The 21,230-nt window shown below is 41.6% G+C and overlaps 1 protein-coding gene across 11 annotated transcripts in view; it reads left to right on the plus strand.

The window, feature by feature from the left end:
* The window catches only part of FGGY (FGGY carbohydrate kinase domain containing), a 516,773-nt gene that overhangs the window by 30,160 nt on the left and 465,383 nt on the right, over window positions 1–21,230 (plus strand). For 7 of the 11 annotated variants that reach the window (XR_016037181.1, XM_088835336.1, XM_088835335.1 and 4 more), the window contains exons 2-4: window positions 557–771; window positions 12,193–12,304; window positions 18,497–18,648. Coding sequence is in view for 10 of the 11 variants with exons in the window: in XM_088835336.1 (XP_088691462.1) it covers window positions 571–771; window positions 12,193–12,304; window positions 18,497–18,648 (465 nt within the window). In the remaining variant the exon portion in view is untranslated. The remainder of the gene's footprint in view (window positions 1–556; window positions 772–12,192; window positions 12,305–18,496; window positions 18,649–21,230) is intronic. The other 4 variants (XM_088835337.1, XM_088835338.1, XM_088835339.1 and 1 more) reach the window with 2 other exon arrangements.

The following is a 21,230-nucleotide window of genomic DNA, read 5'->3' on the forward strand; positions in this document are numbered from 1 at the left end:
TGGTAGGCTACAGTCCATGGGGTCGCAAAGAGTCGGATAGGACTGAGCGAATTCACTCACTCACTCATGTACTGTTTAAAGTGCTTATTGGCACGTGATGGGTGCTCAGTAGATAAGTTTTTTGAATGAATGGCTGACCGGGTAGATGAGTTCCTTTTTAGCACCATGGCCATTGTCCTTTAGATTCAAATTCAGTGAGGAAAAAAATGCATACCTGTTGCTTCCAGATTCTCAGTTCTGCAACCCTTTGTTTATCCTCATTGCACTTTTCATCCAGTATCATGACTTTGCTTGAATAATGGTGAAGCTTGTAAATGCTCATCATCTGACTCCCTCTGGAGAACAGAAACTCCGTGTCTGAGGCCACACCTGCCTTTTCACCCGCCGCCTACCTCAGTGCCTGCTCACACACTGGCAGCAGTGAGCATCTTTCTTGGATTAACGAATATTCATCCAGTTTGTCAGCTGTGCGCCTTCCTTTCCACTTTCAAGATGGCCCGTGCTGGACTTTGCAGACCCGCTTGGTCTTGACATGGTTTTGCCCTTGACCCCACAGGTGGAGGGATAGCAATGCTCGGTGGAGATGAGGAACCCAGGAGCTACTACGTGGGCGTGGACGTGGGGACCGGCAGTGTCCGAGCAGCCCTTGTGGACCAGAGGGGCACCCTCTTGGCTTTCGCAGACCAGCCCATCAATCAGTGGGGACCTCAGTTCAACCACCATGAGCAGTCGTCTGAGGACATCTGGGCCGCGTGCTGCGTTGCCTCAAAGGTGTGGCGCTGACTCTGGCATTCTATCCTTGCACACGCTTCCTTCCCCCCACCCCTCTGCTGAGTGTCTCTTGTGTGTCCATCTGGTGCCAGGGACAACGTAAGGGTAACTTCAGACACTGGATTTGCCTTTTGGGAGCTCAGGGTCTGTGACAGAGACCAACAGTCAGCAGGGATGTGACATGAGAGGTGTGGGAACAAAGTGACTGTGGCTGGAGCTGAGGATGGGGCCAGCCCAGAGGGGCAGGGTAGATGGTGGAGGACTCGGAGCATGCCGTCAGAGGATTCGGTTGGGTGTGACTGGATGTGAAGATGTCGCTGATAACCATAGCTCACCTCTGCTGTGCCTTCAGGTGTGCCCCGTTCTGTGTAAAACAGGTTAACCTGCATCGTAGAGGGGAATCCTTGCAATGACTGTATAGAGGCAGTGCTGTTAACACCCTCATTTCATTGAGGCAGAAACAGAGACACAGAAACATTAGATAACTTACCCATGCTCATGCAGTTAGTAAGTAGGAAAGGCAGGGCTGGAACCTAAGCAGTCTGATTCCACTGCTGCACTGAGTCACTGAACTGTCCTGCCTTCCAGGTGGACAAGTGAAGGGAACCTCTTTTGTTCAGAGGGAGCAACTTATGCAAAGGCAAGGTGGGCTCTGAGAAAGGAAGAAAGTCAGACAAGACCAGTGCATCTCTGAGTTGTAGCAGGTGGGCATTTTTCTTGAGTGGCTTTTGTTTGCAGTCAGCTTGCTGACTTGGGAAAAAGTGACGCTGGGTGAGAATTGTTCCCTTTTAGTGTTCTTTCCTGGAGAATCCCAGGGACAGGGGAGCCTGGTAGGCTGCCGTCTATGGGGTCGCACAGAGTCGGACACGACTGAAGTGACTTAGCAGTAGCAGCAGTTCTTCTTGACTGGTTTTATATCCCAATAATCAGGAACGATAGAGATGTTTTTGTCTTTTTTTTTTTTCTAAAGGGAAAAATAAAGACCTGGGTTCTGTCTTCTCCCTGTTCCTAGTTTAGTTCCTTAAATATTCATGATGGGCTTGGTAATTTGCAGATGGACAATTCACCATTCTGTCCGTATTGATCAGTCTGTTTAAACTTTCATGAGCTCTGGGCTGCTGTTAGTGCCCCCAGAGAAGAAGGCAGGGAGAGGAGGCAGGGGGTGGGCAGCACTAGAGCATGATACAGGAATAAAAGGGAGACATGTCTTTTCTTCTGCCTGTTTAATTTGCTTCCTCCCTCCCCCTCTGAGCCCTTGCCTTGGTGAGAATCCTCTACTCTTTGCCCTTGGGTCTCCTTTGTCCTTCCAACATAGAGCCTTTCTTGCCATTAAGGAAATTGTCGAGAAGAAAATATAATCCCCTGATGAAAAGCTACTTTAAAACAGGTCTGCTCTAAGTACAGCTTGGTTTAATGTTGGATTTTTAATCATCTTGCAGTGGCAGCCACCACATTATCTGTTTGAGCCCCTTCAGCCATGTGAGTGCTCTGGGCATTTGTCCTTCTTGAGGCTGTGCTTCTAGAGTAAACCTGGATAACACTCTTGGGTCTTAGGCCCTTCTTCTCACGTGGGGCACGGCCACGTGGCCGTGGGATAAGCATGACACATCTGCTCATAGCTCATCACTGTGTGACGTTGAAGGAGGGAAGCATGTTTATGTTAGAGAAGTAACGCATCAGAGAACACGAATTCTAGAGCTGGACTGCCTGGATTGACATTGCAGTTCCAGCATTTATTAGCTTGTCATCTTGAAAAAATCACTTTTGGCTTCTTGCTTGAGTTTCATCATCTGTAAAATGGGAATGATGACTGTACGTATCTGCATTGGGTCGCTGTGAGGATTAAATGTGTTAATGCATACAAAATGTCATAACAGTACCTGGAAATGAGTAAGCACGGTGATTCCTATGGCGATTGTGCTGATGACAGTAACAAAAATGAGTAGATTATGGAGGAGAATGAATTTCTAAGATAGAATGTTGAAAAGTCAAAGTCAGTAAGGGAGGTACCTCACGGGGAATATTCAGTCCTTTTCTGGTTAGGGTTCTGTCTACGTAAGATTTTGAGAAGCAATGGTCTGGGGCAAAGGGTGACATAAAATACATACTGACCTGTCTTGTTCTCGAAGACTTAAGGAGCTCAAGGGCTTGAGAGCTGTTGTATTGTTTCCTTTTCTCTAAGTTGCTCACATTGCCTGAGATGGTTTTCCCGTAGTCAAATTAATAAAAACAACAAGAACAGCAGCAACAGTAATAATAGTTACCACTATTATTAGTAATAGTAATAATAGCAGTAATAATAATAATAGTAATATTAGCAGTAATAATAATGATGATGGCAACTAACATTTCTTGGGCACTAATTCTGTTCCAGGTATCATGCTGAACACTCCATACCAATCACTCCTTGTTATCTACATAAAAATCTCTTTTTTAAAAAAAATTAAGTACAGTTGATTTACAGTGTTATGTTAGTTTCACATGTACAGCAAAGTGATTCAGAACATATACATATATTCTTTTTCAGACTCTTTTCCCTTATTGGTTAGTACAAAATTATTGAGTATAGTTTCCTGTGCTGTAGTGTAGGTCCTTGTTTGTTACCTATTTTACATATAGTGAAAGTGAAGTCACTCAGTTGTGTCCAGCTCTTTGCGACCCCGTGGACTGTAGCCCGCCAGGCTCCTCCATCCATGGGGTTTTCCAGGCAAGAATACTGGAGTGTGTTGCCATTTCCTTCTCCAGGGGATCTTCCCTACTCAGGGATCAAACCCAGGTCTCCGGCATTATAGGCCAACTCTTTACTGTCTGAGCCACCAGGGAAGTAGTGTGTATATATTAATCCCAAACCCCTAATTTATCCCTGCCCCACTTTTCCTTTCGGTAACCGTAAGTTTGTTTTCTGTGTTTGTAGGTCTATTTCTATTTTGTATCTAAGTACATTTTTATCTTTTTTTTTAGATTTCAGGTACAAGCAGTAATATACATGGAATCTTTTGTCCTTTTCTGCCTGGCTTAGTTCACTTAGTAAGACAATTTCTCGGTCCATCTTTATTGCTGCAAATAGCATTATTCATTCCTTTTTTTTTTTTTTTTACTGAGTATTATTCCATTGTACATATGAACCACATCTTCTTTATTCATTTCTCTGTTGATGGACATTTAGGTTGCTTCCATGTCTTGATTTCTATGTCATCACTGATTTTAATGGCTTCTGTTCCTTTTGGGGGCTTCCCAGGGGCTCAGTGGTAAAGAATTCTCCTGCCAGTGCAGGAGATATGAGTTCCATCCCTGGGTCAGGAAGGTCCTCCGAAGGAGGAAATGGCAACCTACTGCAGTATTTTGCCTGGAAAATCCCATGGACAGAGGAGCCTGGCAGGCTACAGTCTACAGGGTCGCAAAAGAGTCAAACACAACTTAGTGACTAAACATTTCTTTCTTTTTTTTTTTTGCTGTATTTAAATTTCTGTTTTTTTTTTATCTTTATTTATTTATTTTTTATTTTACAATATTATATTGGTTGGTTTTGCCATACATTGACATGAATTCGCCCCAGGTGTACATGAGTTCCCCCTCCTGAACCCCCCTCTCACCTCCCTCCTCCCTCTTTCCTCCCTCTGGGTCATCCCTGCATACCAGCCCCGAGTATCCTGTAACATGCATTGACCCTGAACTGCTGATTCGTTTCACATATGACAACATACATGTTTCAATGTCATTCTCTCAAATCATCCCACCCTCACCCTCTCCCACAAAGTCCCAAAGACTGTTCGATACAACTGTGTCTCTTTTGCTGTCTCGTATACAGGGTTATATTTCCATCTTTCTAAATTCCATATATATGTGTTAGTATACTGTATTGGTGCGTTTCTTTCTGTCTTACTTCACTCTGTATAATAGGCTCCAGTTTCATCCACCTCATTAGAACGGATTCAAATGCATTCTTTTTAATGGCTGAGTAATACTGCATTGTGTATATGTACCAAAGCTTTCTTATCCATTCGTCTGCAGATGGACATCTAGGTTGCTTCCATGTCCTGGCTATTATAAACAGTGCTGCGATGAACAACAAGGCAAGAACATTGCAAGTTTAGTGTATAGTAACAGATTCCATTAGGAAGAAGATGATAAGCTGGAGGTGTCATTTAGTCTGCAAATATTTATTAGGCAGTACTGTGTGCCATGCTCTTGGCTAAGAACTAGAGTATATATGGGAGCGGGGTTACAACAAGTTCTCTGCCTCTAAGGATGAAATAGTTCAGTTGCATGCGAAAAAAATATCCACACAGTCAACGAAGTATCATTTTTTTTCCTAAATTGCACCAGCTGTATGAGTAATATATACTTCGAGAGAGAGCGCAGAAGAAGTCGTCACACATGTGGGACTGAGCAATGATGTCACCCTCCTCCCGTTCATAGAACCTGTATGGTTTACAAAGCATGTTCCTATCCACTTGATTGTCATACGAGGTGGGTAGGAGAGGGATTGTTCCTTCCAGATTATAGTCGAACAACTGGGATCCAGAGAGTGAAGTGACTTTTCCTAAGTCATCCAGGAAGTGGGTGATAAGGCTGAAGTCAGTTCATATCTCTGCTTTCTCTCCGTCTCCAACACCCCGTACCTTCATCTTTTGTTTAGATCAGCGCTGGAATGTAACCTCCTCCTAAATGTCTTCCCCGCTGTGATTGTTCTCCTTCTTGAGCTGGAATGACATTTTAATGCTGACCTGAAAACTCTTCTATATTCTCAAACTACTCTTAAGATAGAACTCAGAACTCTTAACATGCCCTCCAGGCCTTGCATGGTTTGGTTTTAGCCTGTTCTTCTGGTTTATCTCATGATCCCTCTCTCAGCTCTGCCTTCCACCTACATTTTCCTTCTTTCCTGTCTTCACGCATGCAGTGCTTCCTCTCTTTCACACATATTCTCTCTTCTTCCTGCCTTCAGCCAACATATTTCACTCCCATACATCCTTAGACCCATAATGTCCAATATAGTAGTCGCTAGCGACATGTCTTTTCATACTGTTCATGGCGTTTTCAAGGCAAGCATACTGAAGTGGTTTGCCATTCCCTTCTCCAGTGGACCACATTTCTGTCAGAATGCGTCACCATGACCCTTCCGTCTAGGGTGGCCCTACACGGCATGGCTTAGTTTCATTGAGTTAGACAAGGCTGTGGTCCGTGTGAACAGATTGGCTAGTTTTCTGTGATTGTGGTTTCAGTCTGTCTGCCCTCTGATGCCCTCTCTCAGCGCCTACTGTTTTACTGGGGTTTCTCTTACCTTGGACGTGGGGTTTCTCTTCATGGCTGCTCCAGCAAAGCGCAGCCGCTGTTCCTGACCTTGGACATGGGGTATCTCCTCTCGGCCGCTCGCTGCTCCAGTGCCATTACTTTGCCAACAAAGGTCTGTCTAGTCAAGGCTATGGTTTTTCCAGTAGTCATGTATGAATGTGAGAGTTGGACTGTAAAGAAAGCTGAGCACCGAAGAATTGATGCTTTTGAACTATGGTGTTGGAGAAGACTCTTGAGAGTCCCTTGGACTGCAAGGAGATGAGTCCTGGGTGTTCATTGGAAGGACCGATGTTGAAGCTGAAACTCCAATACTTTGGCCACCTGATGTGGAGAGCTGACTCATTTGAAAAGACCCTGATGCTGGGAAAGATTGAGGGCAGGCGGAGAAGGGGATGACAGGATGAGATGGTTGGATGGCATCACTAATTCAATGGACATGAGTTTGGGTGAACTCCGGGAGTTGGTGATGGACAGGGAGGCCTGGTGTGCTGCAGTCCATGGGGTCACAAAGAGTCGGACACAACTGAGAGACTAAACTGAGCCACATGTCACCATTTACTTTTAGTTAAAATGAAGTGTAGGTCAAAATTCGCTTCCTGTAAACACTTTTTTTTGCACAGGTTTCCACAAGGTCAGCTCCTCAGGTCCTTTGAGTGTTTCCTCAAATCTCACCTTTTTGGCAACTCTCTGCCTTCCCCGGCATTCCTGATTACCCTGCCATCACTTTCTAGTATACTGTACATACACTATATAATTTTTTCAGTTTATGGCTGTTGTCTATCCCTACAATGTAACCTCCAAAAGGGTAAGGAATTAAAAAAAAATTTTTTTTCTTTCCCTTGCTTCCCAAATACTTGGAAGAGTGCATAGCGTGACCTTAGAAGGGACTTGATGGTATTGAATATTTGCTGACTGATTGAATGAATGAGTAATTGAATTGTGTAGGCAATGGGGACTGATGGGCCTGAGGGAACTAGGGATTTCGTAACCTCATGCACACCCCCAAAGCTGACAAAGGCATTCAAATCAAGATTTAAAATAATACAGTACCAGCCACATGGAACTGTGTTGCAAGCTGAATTCCGTGAGGCCCTAGGCCTTGACCCTTGATTCAGATAGAGCTAAAGATAAAACCAGGTATGCCTCTGACCCTCCATTTCTCAGTTTGGAAGATTTCTGAAGAACGCTGTCTCCCCACCCAATATGGCAGAGCCTGCTGATTTAAAACACATGCAGGATTGAACTGGTTCCCACAGTCAGAACAAAGCGATGCACAATCCCTTCCCCAAATATTTGTTTGCTGCCCCATAGCTACGAGTTGACAGTTGCGAGACATGGACCAGGTTACAGAATGAAGTTGCAGAAATCTCCTTCTCTGGAAATTCTTTAGCAGAGCAATGTGCTTTCTCTCTAGCTGAGGAAATTCCCTTGATGCCAAGTTGTTGGGGTGAGTTTACTAGCCTGCTTTCTTCTTCCATTAATGAGAGTATAAAAAAGAATCCTCAGGTCAGCAGGTCAAAGTCCCAGGGGCCTTCTGGGTAGTGTGACTCTGACAGCCATCTCTCTGAGATGGTTTAACTGGGGGGTGGGGTGGAGGAGTTGTGGTGAGGGGTCTCAATCATGATAAGCATGATCATAAGGTATTTCCATATAAGGCTGGGCCAATGACAGTGGCTGCCTAACCAAATCAGATTTAAATGCATGACAGTTATTTCTCTAGTTCTTTGTGACAGGTTTCCCTTTTAGAGATGGAGACGCTGAACCTTTGTTGCTGAAAAGCCATAATTAGAATATAGAACTCTGTAGGTCTTCAGAGGGGATTCATAAAATAGATTGAAGGGAATATTTTCTTTACTTCTACTGGAAGGTCACCTTCACCACAATTCTTAGGAGGATTCGAGTTTAATCTTTCAATAGTTCATCCTGTGGTTTTTATATGTGATTACATGACACAGAGAGCATGCTGTACTTCATACATAAGATTCCGTAAACACAATTAATGAAGCATCTAGTGAGTTTTTCCATCCTTCACATTTCCTACAAAGGTTGATCGGTTCCAAAGCACTTTCAAACTAATTGACACTTTTGATCCTTACCTGTCTCTCTGTCAGGAACCTGAGGCGATGATATCAGTGCAAGATTACGTGAACTGGGAGTTGGGGCCAGAAGCTGGCGCTTTTGATACCATTGCGTATGCTCCTTTCTACTGCAGAGCTGCCTTTTTGTATTGAGTTTTACTGCATTTTCTACCTGTTCTCTCCCACTTCCTGTCCTGACTAGAGACCTTCTGTAGGCCTGTGTGGGATGGGCTTGCCTAAGTTAGGCATGCGCTCTCTGGTACAGAGACCAATAGGGCTGCATGGCAGGTGGAAGTTAGGGCAGGTTTATGCATTTACAGATTGAGGCTCCGTGAGTTCAAAGACTGGATGCAATTAATTTACTCGTATAATGGCAGCTACTTCTTGTGCACTGATGTTGGGCTAATCACACCTTATTTTGCTGAATTCTCCTAACATAATTAGGAGATACAGTCTAGGCAGTAGCTTTGCGTAACCAAAGGAACTGGCTTTTTAGCTTCCTAAAGTCACAAGACTAGTCAGTGGTGGAGCCAGGTTTCAAGCTCAGGTAGTCTTCACCCAGCACCATTGATATTAGCTACTACCTAGAGATTTCCAAGCCAACTTGGAAGGACATTCCAGGCAGAGTTGGCCATGCTTATAAACTCTGCAGAGACATGATCCAGCAAGACACGATGACTGGAAGGACTGAAATTGCATAACCTGCCTTGGATCATGTAGCCAGAGTGACAGACCTAGGATTTGAAACCAGGTCTTTGTGGCTCTTTGTCATGAATTTATATGCTCCTCATGCTCTTCATTGGTAGGACTGATGTTGAAGCTGAAACTCCAACACTTTGGCCACCTGTTGTGAAGAACTGACTCATCTGAAAAGACCCTGATGCTGGGAAAGATTGAGGGCAGGAAGAGAAGGGGATGACAGAGGATGAGATGGTTGGATGGCATCACCGACCCAATGGACATGGGTTTGGGTGGACTCTGGGAGTTGGTGATGGACAAGGAGGCCTGGCATGCTGTGGTTCATGGGGTCTCAAGGAGTCGGACACGACTGAGCGACTGAATTGAAATTGCTCTTCTAATTCTAGATGAATCAATGTAGTAAAGATTTACCTGTTACTGTGGGGCAAAGATGTTGCCTGGAGTCACAGGTGGGTCACACCTGTTCCTCTGAGGACACATGCCCTGTCTGCAGGATGAGTCTCTCGGGCAGGCAGGCAGGCAGTGTGGTGGAGTAGGAAGAGCATAGCCATTGACTGGCTCTGAAACAGAATTAAGTTCAAGTTCTCAATCTCTGGGGTGTGCTTGCTCTTCCCTTCTCTCTCTAGTCTTCTACTTACTCTTTTTATGAAATGAAAATACTAAATGTTTCCTCAGTAGGCTTTGTAAGGATTAAATAAGGTGATGCTTGTAAAGTACCTGGCACACAGTAAGTGCTCAATACACGATGACATTTTATTATTTGTTGTTAGTATTTGAAAAAAAATTAATGCTTTTCCTTGTTGAAAATATGTAATAGTTGTGTGTAACTCTTATTTGAGGAACACATTCAAAGTAAGAAATAGAGTCCTAAATGACAAGTCTGGCCTTCTGTAACAGGGGAAAAGAAGAATTGTACATTTTATCTCTTTAAATTTATTAAAAAATTTTTTTTTTTTACTTTTTTAATGTTGATGGACACTTTTGAATTGATTTTTGTGGGGTTTAAAAGGTTATTATCTGTTTTAAGTTTCCAGAAAATGTTAATGAATATAATCACTTGTGCTTTTTCACAAAAGGAAACTGTGGAAACAAAAATAAAAAATAGAATTAATAAATCTGTTATTCTACAACTCAAAGTGAAAAATCTCCCATCTTCTCCAGCTGTCGTTTCTGCTGTCAGAGGCAAGCATTAGTAACAGTTGTATATGCTCTTTTTTTTACCTTAATAATGTACCATGGATATATTTCCATTTTTTGTGTTTTATAGCTCAATTTTTAAAAAAATATTTAACAGCTTGAGGTATAATTTGCATACCATAAAATCATCAATTTAAATGTATAATTCAATGATTTTATTAAATTTACACCTTTGTATAATCATCACCATAATTAAATTTTAGAACATTTCTTTCTATTTCTAAGTGAAAGTCGCTCAGTCGTGTCTGTCTCTTTGCTACCCCATGGACTATATAGTCCATGGAATTCTCCAGTCCAGAATACTGGAGTGAGTAGATGAACCTTCTCCAGGGGTTCTTCCCAACCCAGAGATCAGACCTAGGTCTCCTGCATTGCAGGTGCGTTCTTTACCAGCTAAGCCATAAGGGAAGCCCAAGAATACTGGAGTGGGTTGCCTATTCCTTCTTCAGCAGATCTTCCTGACCCAGGAATTGAACCAGGGTCTCCTGCATTGCAGGCAGGTTCTTTACCAACTGAGCTATCAGGGAAGCCCATAATGATTCTGTTAAACCCCCAAAGTTCCCTTATTCCTGTTTGTAGTCAGTCCTCAGCCCTGGATAGATATTTTTTTCTCTCTTTATAGTTATTCTTTTCTAGAAAGTTTACATAAATGGAATCATGCAGCATATCTTCTTTTGTGTCTGACTTTTTTCACTTAGCATAACGTTTTTAAGGTTAACTCATGTAGTCACACATATCATTGTATGGATATGCCACACGTGGTTTCATCATTTGGTTAAGCCATGATGAATATTTGATTTGTTTCCAGTTTTAGGGTATTTTGAATATTGCTGCTGTGAATATTCACATACAAGTCTTTATGTTGACATATGTTTTTATTTTTCCTGCTGGGATACCAAGGAGTGAAATTGCTGGATTGTGTGATAAATTTTATTGCACTTCGTAAAATAGCTGCATTGTTTATCTTCTTGTTATTGAGTTATAAGTGTTCTTTATATATTTCCTATGTGACTATTATCAGATGTATGAATTGAAAATATTTTCTTCTAATATTTAGCTTATCTTTTCACTATCTTGTTTCTTTTAAAGAGCAAAATTTTAAAATTTTAATGAAGTCAAATTTATTATTTTTTTCTTTTATGTGTCTTGCTTTTTAATAAATCTTTGTCTAACCCATGTTAGAAAACAAAGGTTTTCTCTGCGAGTGTTATAGTCTTAATTCTTAACATTTGGGGATATGATACATTTTAGAGTTAATGTTTATGTATGGTATAAGATAAAAGTCTAAAAGTATGGGGTTTTTTTGCATATGTTTTGTGGAAATGTTTTAGGTACAGTTTTATTTTTCAAGAGAGATTACTTCTCAGTTTCTTATGTGACTTCGATTAAGTTTTATTCCTCTCAAATAGTTGTTTTTGATGATTTTGTCCAGTTTTATGCTTTTATTTTGTTAAGCGGATTTGCCAACTTCTTCATACTACCAAACCCAGAATATGCTTCTTTACTTTTTTTTAATGGCGTAGAAAATTATGTTTTATAGGTGTATCATAGTTTATTTAATAAAATGGTTTTTACTAATTTTTATATTTGTAAACAGTTAACCTTGGTTTATATAATATTTTAGTTACTTATGCTAATAATTCATTACGACAGTTTCCTAGAAGTGTGATTTCTAGGTCAAAAGTTATATATGTTTTTAATTTTAATAAATACTATACTATATTCTTCAAATCTGTACTAAATTATCACATTGTTAGAATAATGTAAAGAAGGCCCACTTCTCCCTATCTTGCCACATGAATAATATATATTTTTAATTTTTACATTTTTGCCAATACGAAAGATGAAGAGTGGAGTATTTTTATTTGCATTTATTTAATTTTAGTGGAGTTGGGAATTGTTTTATATACTCTTTATATATTCTTTGTTTCTTTTATGAAGTGACTTCTCATGTCCTTTGCATAATTTCCAATTAGATTGGTTGTCTTTTTTGAAATTAATGTATATAATATTCTGATATTTTAGTGATATTGAGTTTTTATCTGTGTTTTGTTGTGAGTCCTTTATTCATTTCCTTCTAGTCATAACTGTTTTAAGTTTTCTAAAAGCCTGTGTTGTAATTCATATTTTTGTTTATTTGTTTTTAAAACAGAAAGTTGTACAAGGGGTCAATTTACAGCAAATTCGAGGGCTTGGGTTTGATGCCACATGTTCTCTGGTTGTTTTGGATAAGGAGTTTCGTCCTTTACCAGTCAATCATGAAGGTAGGACCATTTCTGTCTCTTTTTCTGGTGTTGGGAGAGTGGCTGGGGCCTAGGTGGAACATGAGATCAAGTGTCTGTTATCGCCATGAGTGAGATTTACATGTGGAGCATGGAGACCAGAAATCACGTCCCCAGAGGTTAAGAGCTTGGACAGCAGTTAGTAGGAAAGGGGTGACATTAGGATTAGGTGGATTAGGAAGAGACTCTGCTCCCTAGGGCACAAGAGCAATAGTAGAAAGTTTGATGTAGGATGGACATGGAATCATTAGCTCAGAGTGAATAGCCTTGAAACAGGTAAGTCGTCTAGGCCTTTCCAAGGAAGGTAGCCTGGAGTTGCCTATGCATATGAATTTCTTCCACCACATTCATTTGAGTGGGTGAGTCAAGTTAATTTAAAGGAAATAGAATAAGACAGGTAGAACCGTATATCACACAGAAGCAGGAAACAAATGGTCTCTATTTTCAATAGTCAGACCAAAGATGTTCCCATTGAATGATGTTGTTCTAATAGACACTCATGAGTACTGTAATGAGCTGTTTCAAATGTTTAAGTTCCACTTGCACCTACCATCAGAAAATTTTCGTGGGTGAATGTGTGCCCTTTTGGGATACTTTAGCCAGTAGTGCTAGCCCTGAAGTTGCAACCCCAAAAGTCAGGTAGGTAATGTAAGTGAGTAAAGTGGGCCAAACAGCATGTGTGCAGAGATAAATTTCAACTGATATTTACCCTTTAAATGAGTGGCAGACATTTGGGAGTGGTGGAGACTATGGTACATTGGAAATTGCATGCTGCATCTAAAGGAGTGTGGCTCTCTGCATTTTCAGTTGGCTGTTACCAGCATAGATATCACAGCATGCTTTGGGCTGTGTTAAAAAATCCTTAGTAGTGGACACTGCTGTAGTAGCACCTTTCTTGAATGGTGGCTGTAGACACTGGGGCACTCTGAGACACTGAAATTGGAGTCAGACAGTTTCAGATCTTAACCCTGCTACTGCTGAGCTGTGACACCGTGAGTGAATCATTTAACCTCTGCATGACTTGGTTTCATCTCTGAAAGACTTGGAGTAATGAAACAGCACTTTGCTGTGAGAATTAAGTGAGAGACTGATACCTGATTGTTTAGAAAAGTTTCTTCCATCCGATTATGAATTCCTTAACTTAGGTGAATGTGTTCCACTCATTCCTATGGACCTGATGCATGGAACAGTGATATTTATAAGTGACATTCCTGAAGAAGTATGCAAATGGATGAATGATTAGAACACAAATAGTAATGGTGACCATCTTTTCCACACATGCATTTTTTCTAATTATGCCACATTTACTAGCAACCCTCGTGTGTCAATCCCTGTCTTACTAAGTGTTAAGGCTTCAAAGATGAATACAAGTGGTCCTTGTTCTCAGTGGCCAACCACTGGCTCAGTTGGCATTGTTTTGGTCCAGGAGTGGCCCCTGTCTGGACCACTTCAGAGAGCAGAGACCCAAAGAATGGGACTGAACCTGTGCACCCAGCTCAGCAGCAGCAAGCCCTCTCCAGCCATGGAGCGGGCCGCCTGGGGAGGCTGCCGGGGCTGCTTTGTTAGGCTGGCTTTAAGGAGCGCAGTCAGGTGATGTTTTGTCAGGGATGTTGTGTGAGGAATTCTCATTTTGCATGGGGCTTTAGATGTTAAGAACCCTAAGTTCCAAGGACTCTATACCTCTAATCTGCTAAAATACATGGTTTTAAACTCTGGTTGCATGTTAGAATCAACTGGAGATCTTTTTTAAGATTATCAGTTCATGAGCCCTACCCAGGGTTGTTTTTATTCAGTTGGCTTGGGGGAAGCTAGTCTATCAGTGTTTTTATAAAGTCTTCTCAATAATTCTAGTATTTGGAGAATCACTGGGTACAGGTGAATGAACAGCTAATATATTAGGAACAAGAACATTTGAAATGGAGGAAGAGTTCTTTGTTAAATCTGCTTATACAAGCATCCTCAGATACCATCTATTCTTCTCAGTGTAGGTAGAATTGCTTCCTATTAACAATTAAAAGGGTATGTAGGTAGCTACCCTAATTATAAGTGTTGAAAATATTGGGTAATTAGGTTGCAACCTATTAAAGAAAAGAGTAGCCAGGTTGCAGCCCTAATTATAAGTGTTGAAAAACATTGTATTCCACCTAAAAGGTTAAAATGTACCCATTCATCAAATGCACCCAGCTGCAGGTGCCCCTTACCAGTTTCTTGCCTTTCAGTAGGTTCTATTAAGGTTAGATTTTATATGCAGTGGATTAGCCTGTATTGGAAAGTGAAATTCAGATTTTAAGGATGAATTAAAGGGTCTTTAATGACGTCTCCTTACCTGGCAATGACCCATACTTGATTGGTCAGCTGGAGTAATTTGTGGAGTGGGATCAAAAAATTAGCTATCACCATTAAAACCAAGGGTTTCTGAGGTGGTGTGAGTGGTAAAGAATCCACCTACCAATGGAGGAGACACAAGAAATGCAGGTTCAGTCCCTAGGTTGGGAAAATCCAGTGGTGTAGGAAATGGCAACCCAATCCAGTATTCTTGCCTGGAAAATTCCATGGACAGAGGAACCTGGCGAGCTACAGTCCTTGGGGCCACCACGAGTCGGACATGACTGAGCACACACAGACACTGAAACCAAACCCACAAGACTGGCAAAATTTACCATCTTTAGATGGTAACCAAAAAAAGAGAAACATTCCCAAGTAAACTAAGTACAGCAGTTTAAGGACACTGATCTATGTGATAAAATCATCTCATTGTTTGCTTTCTCTTCCTTTGAAGGACAGAGCAGCTCTGGGTTGGACCATGGTGCCATTGCTCTGTGCTTCCTACCTCTGCAGCCCACCTGGCTCAGACCATAACTCTGGGTGAACCATTCCAGTCACAGGAGCTCTTGGGAGGGAGAGGAATTGAGGGTGATAATTTAGGGTCAGGGAGGAAGTTACTACCTAGGCTCCTCTGCAACAGAAACCTAATGTTTAGATGGTTTTCTGATCTAGTCATTTCCTTCAAGTATCCCTGGAACACCTCCTGTGAGGCATTCACAGTATTAATTGAATGAGTACAGGGATGAGTAATCTGCCCAAGGGTAAACTGACTTTGTAACCCTAATTCTTCTCTATTAGATTGTTTCCAGTTGTATTAAATATGATGCCGTCTTGGGTCTGTGCTCTGTTGGTCTCACATGCTGTCTCTGTTGTGTGGTCCCTCTTCCCTCACTCTTTCATCACCTGCCTACCCAGTGACCAGTCATTTTCAGAATTAACCAAAAGCTTTCCTGCCTGTCGGAAGCTCCCTGTGCAGCCTCAGGTTTCACTAACTGGGGCCTTCTCTGTGCCCCTCCTCTTCTGGGTAGCATGTCCAGGTCTTCTGTCCTAGCAGTCATCACTACATGCAGACTGTTTTCTCCACTTACCCACCTGCTCCATAAGGGCAGAGTCTATGGCACATTCTTCTTGGTATCTCAGCACCCAGCACTGTGTCTAGCATGTAGCAAATGGTTAATAAAAGATGAAGTGAACTTTCAGTGGAGTCATTTGTTTGTATTTTTCTATAGGCACTGGAAAGATTAACTTCCATGTTATTGTCTATAATGAACAATATTAATTAATAATCATAATAGAATAAAGTAATTGATTCTGCACAGTCTTTATTATGTCATTCTGAGAGCCTCTTCATGTAGAGCAGTAGTAGCTGATCAGTCTGTCTTTACCGTTAATAGTTTAGCAACAGGTGTTTTTGTCTTGAAGCAGCTGCAAATACATTCTGTACAATATTGAAGATGCAATACTGATACCGTCCTTTCCAACACCCACACACACATATGTGTGTGTGTGTGTGTGCATGATATGTGTTCACACACCCACATTCTGATTCTGTGATGGTTCTTGAATAGGACCTGGACATTAGTATTTTTTAAAGCTATCCCAGGAGATTCTAATGTGCAATTAGGGTTGAGAACCAGAGCTGTAAGTGGTTTTGTTATATAGTAGAATCCACTCAGCCCTTTACACAAAACCTTAGATGTGCTTATGGAAGGTTTCAGGTCCTTTCTTTTCTTTTCAATGTGTTAACGTTGTTTGAGGAGCGTTTTGAGACCTGAAGTCTCTCTGGTCAGGCACATGAGTGACTGAGGCCTTGACTTATTTCAAAGATGACCTAATTTAGATATTTTCTCAGGTTCACTTGTTTGGTTACATTTTAAAAATTCTTTTTCAAACATGTGGAAGAGTAAGGAAAATAAAATAACATATCCTAGATATGTATGAGGATAAACAGATGACGTTTTATCATATTTGACACAATCCTTTTTTTTTTTTTAAGAAAAAACCACTTCAGTCCATGCCCGCCTCCTCTCCTCTGTCCTGCAGGTGATGGTTCTGCTGTAGCTGGTGTTCACAAATGCTTTTTTTCTGTGCCTTTATCCCATGTGTGTTTACCCACAACAACAAACAATATATATTGTGTTTAAAAATACCCCAACTGGTGTAGCTCAAGGTTAAACTTGTTTTACTAATTTATTTATCCATTTCTCTGCAGAGATCTACTTTCAGAACACATTTGTGCTTTTCCCAGCTATGACAGAGCAGGCAGGTCTTTCAGCCTGAAGGCAGTTTGTCATTGAAAATGACCTAGATCTCAGAGTTGTTTTTAGGATTAAATGAGATGATGTATATTAAATGTTTAGCACAGGGCTGCCAACATACACACACACACACAAGCTTTATAAACATTTGTCATTAGCAAAATTATATAATAGCTGCAGATATTTTGCCAGTAAATAAGATAAGGTGTGAAGTGCCTGGCTCAGTTCCTCTGGAGTCTGCTTTCTCTTTCCCATTTATAATCTGCCAGGTATATTCATTGCTGTTCTCTGCATTTTGCCATTGGAGGAAACAGAGGACTGTGAGAAGAGTAGTGACTTGCCCATCATTGCAGTATGAATTAACAAAGGCTGGGGGAGGGACAAAGGAGCAATTTGTTCCTCTGTGGGCTACAGGGTGTCAGAGGTAGGGTGTGAGGGGCGCTGCCTATGCTTCTTTTCCAGCTGGTTCAAATTCTGCTTCTTATGAAACATTCCTCTTGAGGGTCTGCTATGTGACAAGTATGTGCCATATCTTTATGCACATTATCTTTTGTTCAGTGAGTGAAAAATCTCAGTTAATCCGTCTAGGCCTGGTTATCCCCATTTTATAGAGAAGAACACTTAGGCTGAGAAAAATTCCACAACTTTTTCAGTATCTCTGTACTGAAAGAGCATTCCACATTAGGTCTGCTTGGTTCCCCAAATGGAAAAAAAAATATTCCAGTGTTTCCCACTCCACAAAACCAACCAAGTGAGGAAGAAGCACTTAAATTAACTAATTTTAATTAAAGTGACTGGAGACGATGAGACTATAAGCAGATAATAGCCATTATGTAGACTATAAGCCGGAGAAGGCAATGGCAAGCCACTCCAGTACTCTTGCCTAGAAAATCCCCTGGATGGAGGAGCCTGGTAGGCTGCAGTCCGTGGGGTCGCTAAGGGTCGAACACGACTGAGCGACTTCACTTTCACTTTTCACTCTAACACATTGGAGAAGGAAATGGCAACCTGCTCCAGTGTTCTTGCCTGGAGAATCCCAGGGACGGGGGAGCCTGGTGGGCTTCCGTCTATGGGGTCACACAGAGTCGGACACGACTGAAGTGACTTAGCAGCAGCAGCAGCAGACTATAAGCAGATAATAGCCATTCTACATAATGGAAATATATGTCCTCCTGGCAATATATGTCCTGATTTCCAGGAGGCATACCTTAAAAAACTGAAGTATTGTTTAGGCTTATTTCATTGGTTCTTTGCTTGAGTATACATCCAGAAAAGTTTTTCTTAGATATAAGGGATAGGAGAGGGGAAAAGTTGAGAGAATGAATGGCAGTACTGTATGGTTAATCGGTGAATCTTGACTAGGTTTTTGTGTAGACATTTAACCTTGGAGCTATATTCATAGAGTACCTCTCTTGAAGGGAGATCGAGGTTTGGATGGGATTTCCTTGTCAGTGGTAGTGGTGTTCCCTGTTGATATGTGGAATTATAGAAGCAATTGTGAAGATTTCTGCCCTTGGGAATCCATAAACACCCCCCTTGAATTAGAATGACAAGGATGTACCTGTGTCCTCACTTTCCTTGTTTTTGCTAGGGGATTCCCATCGAAACATCATCATGTGGCTGGATCACCGGGCGGTCAGTCAGGTCCACCGGATCAACGAGACCAAGCACAGCGTCCTGCAGTACGTCGGGGGCGTGATGTCTGTGGAGATGCAGGCCCCGAAGCTTCTGTGGCTAAAAGAGGTGAGTGCACAGGCTTGGGGAGAGAGTGCTCATAGTAGCAGAGGATTCCTTCCAGGGAATCTATCCGTACCAGGCACCCTGCTCAAGTTTGCTGTGTTGGATTTTTCCAGCAACTCTCAGAAGGTTGATCCCATTTTATTGATTCAGTTGCAGTTAAGTCATTTTGCTTAACTCGTGCAAGGCACTGTGATAAGTATTTGACAGAGATTATCTCTTTGAATCCTAACAGCAACCCTAAAAAGTAGTTTTTTTTTCTTCTTTGTGTTTTATAAAAACTAAAGCTAATAGCGATTCATCAGCTCACCCTAAGTGACTCAGAATCTTAGCAGCAACCCTGTAGTTTTCTTTTTCTTTTTTACGTGTTTTGTAAAAGCAAAAACTAATAGAGATTTGTCAGCTCACCCTAAGTGACTCAGAAAGCATGCAACAGAGCCAGAATCTGAACCTAAAACTTATTCTGAAATTGAGTTTTCCTAATTTCCACTTCTCTACTGCAGTTCACAGAGGTTAATTACCATTCCAGTTAGAAAGTGGCAGAGCTGGGATTCAAGTCCTGATCTTCTAACTGGAACATTCTCTGCATACTTTTAGCCCCCAGTGATTAATGTTTGACCTTGGTGACATTTTATGGAATGCCTTTCTCATCTCACCTGAACTTGAGTTTCCATGTCCTTGTGTGATAAGGTGATCTCTGGACAAAGCACTTGCAGGTGGTTCCCATTTCCAGATGTTAGGATCATTTATGAAGTGTGGAGAATGGTGATGTCAACTTAATGGTTCCTGGTAGATACGGATGCATGAGAAAGTTCAGGTCCTCTGGGACCTGTAAGGACTTGAAAACCCCTAGGTGGTCTGGTGAGAAGAGAATTCATCTAAGGGTAAGACCTGCCGTGATTCATTTACTGGCTCTGGTGAGCTGATTCTTCAGTTACTCAAATGTGGGGTTGGGGGAGTTTCAGGGTACTGAGAAGGTGTCCTAACATTGCCACCATGGGACAGAGAGAGGTGAGCAAAAAGGATATTGATAATTAAGTCAGGCTTGGGTTGTTACTTGTTTAGTATATTGAGCTATTTTGTAAGTTTGAATTTGCAGAAAGATGTCTGTATTTGCTAGGAGTTTGAAAATACAGTGTTTTAGGAATTGGGGTTTCAGGATCCTAATTCTGACTCTACTAGCATCACACTGTATGACTTTGAGCAAAGCATTTCTCATCCCAGGCTTCACTTTTTCTGTCTAGAAAGTGAGTGAGTTGAATTGGGTCACTTTGAAAACTGGATACCAAAATATCCTGAAATACACATCAGATTACCGAACTGCCCTGCACTGCCCCCACACTCTATTCTGTGTTTGATAGGCTTTAATTGATTTCATTCTAGCAACCTCTGCCTGCTTGATGGCATGAGAAATTGAAGCTGAGAGAGAGGGTTATATGACTTTCCCAAAAGATGATAGAGCCAGAATGTAAACCGGTGTCTTCTGGTCTCTAAATCACAGCTCATTCCATTTGTCATGCAGTGCTGAAACCCTCTTTAAAGCTTGCCTGTGCAGGAAGTACCAGTAACAGGGGTGATGGTGGTCTTTAAGCCAGCCTAAACATGGTACAAAAGAACAAATGGGTTGGCTATGTCACCCGTCTTGGCCATAGGTGAGGAAGAGCTATTCTAAATTAGGTGAGGAGAATGGGACATGTGGTCATTGGTGCAATACCAGCCCCTTCCTGAGCACCTGCTTTGTAGCCAGCTTAGTGCTTTGTATCCCAGGAGATCTTAATATACATCCAATTATAAGCTTGTCCAGATATTTACCTATGTGCTTGAGATCAAAGTAAAAGCCCACAGAAAATAATCAATATCTAGATTGCCTGGCTGTGATTATGACCTAAGACTGACCATCCATTCGTCCATTCATTTAGTTGATTCCATTTCAGAATTTTCTGAGTAAGGCTCTAAACCATGCCTCACTGTGTATTCAACTACCTGAACACTGAGCTTCAAACCTGTGTTTCAGATTTTTTTAATTGATTTCTATTTTTTGGTAAGCATACCCAGGAATCCTTGCTGAGAATTCCTTTGGTTTTACTGTGTTTGCAAATTCAAAGTCAAAACAACTTCTAAAATCAGTTTTCACAACTTCTCCTTAAAGCATGCCAGTGGCTTTATAGCTTCTCAAACTTTAATGTGTAAATGAATCACCTGGAGATCTTACTGAACTGTGGATTCTGACTTAGTAACCCTGAGCTGGAACCTGAGAATTTGGGTTTCTAACAAGCTCCCAGGTGGTGCTGATGTTGCTGCCTGCAGATTCACAAAACCACTTTCAGTTCTAAAGGCTTTTCTACCCTTATATCCTGAAAAGCATCCATGTATGGAGAAGTGGGAAGCAGGTCCTTCTTTTTGGTGGGCCTATGGGGAACTGAGACAAAGGGAAGTACTGCTTCCCAGGCAGCGCTCGTGGTAAAGAACCCACCTGCAGATGTAAGAGACACAGGTTTGATCCCTGGGTCTGGAAGTTACCCTGGAAGAGGCAATGATAACCCACTCCACTATTCTTGCCTGGAGAAATCCCGTGGACAGAGGAGCCT

Source organism: Moschus berezovskii, chromosome 4 (genome assembly GCF_049115385.1).
Source record: "Moschus berezovskii isolate FMDL1 chromosome 4, NW_MosBer_1.0, whole genome shotgun sequence".
In the NCBI taxonomy this organism is placed as follows: domain Eukaryota; kingdom Metazoa; phylum Chordata; class Mammalia; order Artiodactyla; family Moschidae; genus Moschus; species Moschus berezovskii.